Below are 7,183 nucleotides of genomic sequence, written 5' to 3' on the forward strand. Positions count from 1 at the left end.
GATAGAGGAAAATCTGTGGATTTTTGTCATGCATGTCACTGCATTGTTACTGTTTTGATAATGGTAGTGAACAAAATCTGCATAACTAATCATACGCTAAATATTTGCAAGTCAAGTTTGTGTATGAGATAGCCAAGATGATTGGTAGTCTCATATTCGAAGCAGTAGTGGATGGTGAGATATGGAGCCTGGGAGTCAAAAGTTCAAGACATTGTTACCCTTTTTCTTGTCATTGTATCTTACTATGTCCTCTGTTACAGGTGCATCAGAGCTTATTCAAGTCATGACTCCGGGTAACAAGTCTTTTGTAAGAGAATTTGTAATACTGGGAATCACCAATGACCCAACATTGCAACACGTCCTCTTTGTGTTGTTTCTGCTGATTTACATTGTAAGTGTGTTTTGCAACACAAGTATCATGTTAACAATCCTGATCATTAATGATCTTCACAGTCCCATGTATTATTTTCTCAGCAATCTGTCTTTCTCAGATCTTTGCTATTCTACAGTCATCTCTCCGAAAATGTTGTTTGATTTTTTCTTTGAAAGAAAATTGATCTCATTTATTGGCTGTGCAGTTCAGTTGTATTTCTTTGCCGTGTTTGCCAGTACTGAATGCTATATTTTATCTACCATGGCTTATGATCGTTATGTTGCAATATGTCACCATCTATTGTACGTATTAATAATGAATAAAAGGAAATGTGTGATTTTTACTCTTCTTGTTTATATTGGCGGCTTATGCACTGCGGCCGTCCATACATCATGCACATTCATATTGCCCTTTTGTGGACCTAATGTAATTAACCATTTCTATTGTGACATTCCTCCGCTGATGGAGCTGTCATGTGCCGATACGTACATAAGTAAGACAGTTATATTTGGTGTAGTATTTTGCCTTGGTTTTTTTTATCAGTAATTGTCATATTAGCTTCATACATATATATCTTTTTCACCATATTGACAATTCACTCATCAGAAGGAAGACGCAAAGCATTTTCTACTTGTTCCTCTCATCTGCTTTGTGTTGCTTTATTTTATGGAACAGTTTTCTTCATGTACCTCCGTCCAGCTTCTAACTATTCGGTCACACAAGACAAAATCGTATCTGTATTCTATACAATGATAATCCCTATGATGAACCCAATCATCTACTGCTTACAAAACAAAGAAGTGAAGGATGCGGTGAAAACCCATTTTAGTAGATTACACATGTAATAGACTCTTAAACACTGCAATTTTCTTGCTTTTAGACAGAGTTATATTGCCGGCACTGTTGTCGTCACAGGTTAGAATAGAGTAGATATATACATTATAGAATAGATAGATATACAGATGTCAGTGACAGTGCCGGCATTATAATACAGTTCCTTGCGAAAGTATTCGGCTCCCTGGAACTTTTCAACCTTTTTCCACATATCATGCTTCAAACATAAAGATATCAAATGTAAATTTTTGGTGAAGAATCAACAACAAGTGGAACACAATTGTGAAGTTTAATAACATTTATTGGTTATTTTAAATTTTTGTGGAAATTCAAAAACTGAAAAGTGCGGCGTGCAATATTATTCGGCCCCTTTAACTTAATACTTTGTTGCGCCACCTTTTGCTGCGATTACAGCTACAAGTCGCTTGGGGTATGTCTCTATCAGTTTTGTACATGAAGAGACTGAAATTCTTGCCCATTCTTCCTTGGCATACAGTTCGAGCTCAGTGAGGTTTGATGGAGATTAGGGTTGAGCGAAACGGATCATTCATTTTCATAAGTCGTTGACTTTTGGCAAAGTCGGGTTTCATGAAACCCGACACGATCCCTGTGTGGGGTCGGCCATGCGGTACGCGACTTTCGCACCAAAGTCGCGTTTCAATGACGCGAAAAGCGCCATTTCTCAGCCAATGAAGGTGGACGCAGAGAGTGGGCAGCGTGATGACATAGGTCTCAGTCCCCACCATGTTAGAGAAGGGCATTGCAGTGATTGGCTTGCTTTCTGCGGCGTCACAGGGGCTATAAAGGGGCGTGCACGCCGACCGCCATCTTACTGCTGCTGATCTGAGTATAGGGAGAGGTTGCTGCCGCTTCGTCAGAAGCAGGGATAGCGTTAGGCAGGGTACATTAACCCCCAAACCGCTTGTGCTGTAGCGATTTCCACTGTCCAACACCACCTTTTGTTTGCAGGGACAGTGGAGGCTGCATTTTTTTTCCTCAGTGCTGTAGCTCATTGGGCTGCCCTAGAAGGCTCCCTGATAGCTGCATTGCTGTTTGTACGCCGCTGTGCAAACCAACTGCATTTTTCAAAGCACAAATCCTGTTGCTCCTTCCTTTCTGCACAGCTATCTTGTTTGTTTGTCCACACTTTTGACTTTTTTGTGCAGCAGTCCACTCCTTGTTATTGCTGCCTGCCATACTTTGCTGAGATTACTGCAGGGAGATAGTAATTGTAGGGCAGTCCCTTTTTTTGGTTATATCTCTTCAAGCCACTTTCTGCCACAGAAAATAAACTCTAATACAGTGGCCCAGATTTATTCACTAGTCTCCCTGAAGAAGAAAAAAAAATAAAGGGTGCAGATTAAAATTGACAAATCTGCATCAGTGGCAGTCCTGTGTGTGGCATCTGTGTCTCATTTTCTGGCACAGAAAACATACAGTCTAACAGTGGGCCTGATTTCTTGCCAATTCTCACATAAATAAAAAAAAATTAGTGGGAGATTAAGATTGGCATTTCTGCTTCGGTGCCAGTGCTGTGTGTGGCATCTGTCTCTAATTTTGTGCCACAGAAACCCTAGTGTGTAATACTGGGCCAGAATTTTTTCAAATTCTCCCTGGAAAAAAAAAATAGTGGGAGATTAAGATTGCCATTACTGCTTCGGTGCCATTCCTGTGTGTGCCTCCTGTCTCTAATTTTGTGCCACATTAAACCTAGTGTGTAATACTGGGCCAGATTTCTTTTAAATTCTCCCTGGAAAAAAAAATAGTGGGAGATTAAGATTGGCATTACTGCTTCGGTGCCATTCCTGTTTGTGCCACCTGTCTCTAATTTTGTGCCACATTAAACCTAGTGTGTAGCACTGGGCCAAATTTCTTTTAAATTCTCTCGGAAAAAAAACAAATAGTGGGAGATTAAGATTGGCATTTATGCTTCGGTGCCAGTCCTGTGTGTGCCACCTGTCTCTAATTTTGTGCCACATTAAACCTAGTGTGTAACACTGGACCAGATTTCTTTTAAATTCTCCCGGAAAAAAAAAATAGTGGGAGATTAAGATTGGCATTTCTGCTTCGGTGCCAGTCCTGTGTGTGCCACCTGTCTCTAATGTTGTGCCACATTAAACCTAGTGTGTAACACTGTGCCAGATTTCTTTTAAATTCCCCGGAAAAAAAAAAATAGTGGGAGATTAAGATTGGCATTTCTGCTTCGGTGCCAGTCCTGTGTGTGCCACCTGTCTCTAATTTTGTGCCACATTAAACCTAGTCTCCAAGACTTTACACGTGCTGCGCCGATTCTTTGGAATGCACTACCTAGGTTACTACGATTAATCCCCAATCCCCACAGTTTTAAGCGTGCCCTAAAAACTCATTTGTTCAGACTGGCCTACCGCCTCAATGCATTAACCTAACGATCCCTGTGTGGCCTATTTATAATAAAAAAAAAAAAGGTTCCTCGCATCATGTTCTCATACACTTTATGCAGTATTAGCCCTCTGTGTCTGTACTGCTACATACTTAGGCAGTTAACTGGTTCATGCAGCTTTACATGAACACCTGAGCCTTACACTATAGCTGGTCCGAATAACTAAAGCAATTGTTACCATCCACCTCTCGTGTCTCCCCTTTTCCCCATAGTTTGTAAGCTTGCGAGCAGGGCCCTCACTCCTCCTGGTATCTGTTTTGAACTGTATTTCTGTTATGCTGTAATGTCTATTGTCTGTACAAGTCCCCTATATAATTTGTAAAGCGCTGCGGAATATGTTGGCGCTATATAAATAAAAATTATTATTATTATTATTAGTGTGTAAAACTGGGCCAGATTTCTTTTAAATTCTCCAGGAAAAAAAATAGTGGGAGATTAAGATTGGCATTTCTGCTTTGGTGCCAGTCCTGTGTGTGCCACCTGTCTCTAATTTTGTGCCACATTAAACCTAGTGTGTAACACTGGGCCAGATTTCTTTTAAATTCTCCCGGAAAAAAAAAATTGTGGGAGAATAAGATTGGCATTTCTGCTTCGGTGCAAGTGCTGTGTGTGGCATCTGTCTCTAATTTTCTGCCACAGAAACCCTAGTGTGTAATACTGGGCCAGATTTTTTTGAAATTCTCCCTGGAAAAAAAAAATAGTGGGAGATTAAGATTGCCATTACTGCTTCGGTGCCATTCCTGTGTGTGCCACCTGTCTCTAATTTTGTGCCACATTAAACCTTGTCTGTAATACTGGGCCAGATTTCTTTTAAATTCTCCCTGGAAAAAAAAAATAGTGGGAGATTAAGATTGGCATTACTGCTTCGGTGCCATTCCTGTGTGTGCCACCTGTCTCTAATTTTGTGCCACATTAAACCTAGTGTGTAACACTGGGCCAGATTTCTTTTAAATTCTCCCAGAAAAAAAAAATAGTAGGAGATTAAGATTGGCATTTCTGCTTCAGTGCCACTCCTGTGTGTGCCACCTGTCTCAAATTGTGTGCCACATTAAACCTAGTGTGTAATACTGGCAGGGGCTGGCTGGCACTTTTTAGCCTGGGGGGCAATCACAAGGCAGTGGCCCACCAGTTGCGGTGGACCACCCCTGCCCTGCTTATCTCTGGTCCCTGCATTAAAGCAGCAGAAATAACATGCTTTAAAAAATGGGAAGGTATATAGATATGGGAACAGAACGGAGCTTGCTGAATAGATACTGCAACAGAAGCAAGCTGACTGCATAGACACGAGAATGGAACTAAGATTACTACATACGGTACATACCTGAACTGAAATGAGCTTACAAAAAAGACATGTGAGCAGAATCAAGCTTACTACAAAGCTATGGGAAAAGAACGGAGCTTACTACAGAGATAAGGGAGCAGAACCAAGCTTTCACCTACTAAGTCTACTACGTAGATAGAGCAATAAAACCAAGACTCCTACGTAGATATGGGAACAGAACCAAGCTTACCGCATACATATGGTACCAGAATCTAGATTATTATATTTATACAGTGCCAGAACCAAGCTTACTGCTTACATATGGTACTATAACTGAGCTGATTTACAAACATACATACAACTCCAGAAACACGGACATGTAAAACACACAGTATGGCAGGGGTGTTGCTAGGGTCATAAAAGATCAGGGGCCCAAGCCCCAAAGTGCATGTCTCCCTATACGACCCCCCTCTAGCTATTTAAAATAGCATCTATACATGTATAATTACAGTATATACTGTTGCTAACCAAAAACACACAATGCAATGACCAATATTATAAAATTACGGCTATAAAATGCCAAATAATACGGCTACACAATGTCAACTACCATAACCACTACACAGCGAATACATATTATCATATTGCCATTACCTCTACATAACAAAACACTTTATATAAATACCAATGACACCACTATACAGCTTCTACTACATAATGACTGAAACACATTAAGCTGTTACTAAATAAAAAAAAGAAAACAAAAATGCTACTAAAGAGCAATAATACCACCTTATAGTAACCATATATTGGTAGATCACAGTCCTGCACATACATGTGATTACAGTACAGTCATATATAGTAACTTACAGATGACGTTTTTTTCTGATTCAGGTGCCCCTATGAAAACTATTAATTTCCCTATTTATAACAAATAATGTCCTCTGGGTTCCCAACCAGCTCTTTATACAGTGGGTGCAGAAAGTATTCAGACCCCTTTACATTTTTCACTCTTTGTTTCATTACAGCCATTTGGTAAATTAAAAAAAGTTTATTTTTTTCACATTAATGTACACTCTGCACCCCATCTTGACTGAAAAAAACCCTGAAATGTAGAAATTTTTACAAATTTATGAAAAAGCAAAAACTGAAATATCACATGGTCATAAGTATTCAGACACTTTGCTCAGTATTGAGTCTTCTTGGGAATGATGCAACAAGTTTTTCACACCTGGATTTGGGGATCCTCTGCCATTCTTCCTTGTAGATCCTCTCCAGTTCCGTCAGGTTGGATGGTGAACATTGGTGGACAGCCATTTTCAGGTCTCTCCAAAGACGACCATTGGGTTTAGGTCAGGGTTCTTGCTGGGCTAGTCAAGAATGGTCACAGAGTTGTTCTGAAGCCACTCCCTTGTTATTTTAGCTGTGTGCTTAGGGTCATTGTCTTGTTGGAAGGTGTACCTTCAGCCAAGTCTGAGGTCCAGAGCACTCTGGAAGAGGTTTTCATCCAGGATATCTCTGTACTTGGCCGCATTCATGTTTCCTTCAATGACAACCAGTCGTCCTGTCCCTACAGCTGAAAAACACCCCCATAGCATGATGCTGCCACCACCATATTTCGCTGTTGGGATTGTATTGGGCAGGTGATGAGCAGTGCCTGGTTTTCTCCACACATACCGCTTAGAATTATCACCAAAAAGTTCTATCTTCATCTCATCAGACCAGAGAATCTTATTTCTCACAGTCTGGGAGTCCTTCATGTGTTTTTTTTTAGCAAACTATTGGGGCTTTCCTATGTCTTGCACTGAGGAGAGGCTTCTGTCTGGCCACTCTGCCATAAAGGCCTGACTGGTGGAGGGCTGCAGTGATAGGTGACTTTGTGGAACTTTCTCCCATCTCCCTACTGCATCTCTGGAGCTCAGCCACAGTGATCTTGGTATTCTTTACTTCTCTCACCGAGGCTTTTCTCCCATGATTGCTCAGTTTGGCTGGACGGCCAGGTCTAGGAAGACTTCTGGTGGTCCCAAACTTCTTCCATTTATAAGCGACTGTTCTATAAGGAACCTTGAGAACTGCAGAAATTCTGTTGTAACCTTGGCCAGATCTGTGCCTTACCACAATTCTGTCTCTGAGCTCCTTGGCCAGTTCCTTTGACCTCATGATTCTCATTCGGTCTGACATGCACTGTGAGGTCTTATATAGACAGGTGTGTGCCTTTCCAAATCAAGTCCTATCAGTTTACAAAGCTGGACTCCAATGAAGGAGTAGAACCATCTCAAGGAGGATCACTAGGAAA

At 40.9% G+C, this 7,183-nt stretch overlaps 1 protein-coding gene across 1 annotated transcript; it reads left to right on the top strand.

Annotated features, from left to right (window-relative positions):
• Positions 1-283: 283 nt before the first annotated feature.
• On the top strand, positions 284-1,218 carry LOC138671734 (olfactory receptor 5AR1-like). Its single transcript, XM_069759886.1, has 2 exons — positions 284-884; positions 917-1,218. The coding sequence occupies exons 1-2, from the start codon at positions 284-286 to the stop codon at positions 1,216-1,218; spliced, it is 903 nt and encodes a 300-aa protein (XP_069615987.1).
• The last annotated feature ends 5,965 nt before the right edge of the window (positions 1,219-7,183 follow it).

Source organism: Ranitomeya imitator, chromosome 3, assembly GCF_032444005.1.
Source record: "Ranitomeya imitator isolate aRanImi1 chromosome 3, aRanImi1.pri, whole genome shotgun sequence".
Classification (NCBI taxonomy): domain Eukaryota; kingdom Metazoa; phylum Chordata; class Amphibia; order Anura; family Dendrobatidae; genus Ranitomeya; species Ranitomeya imitator.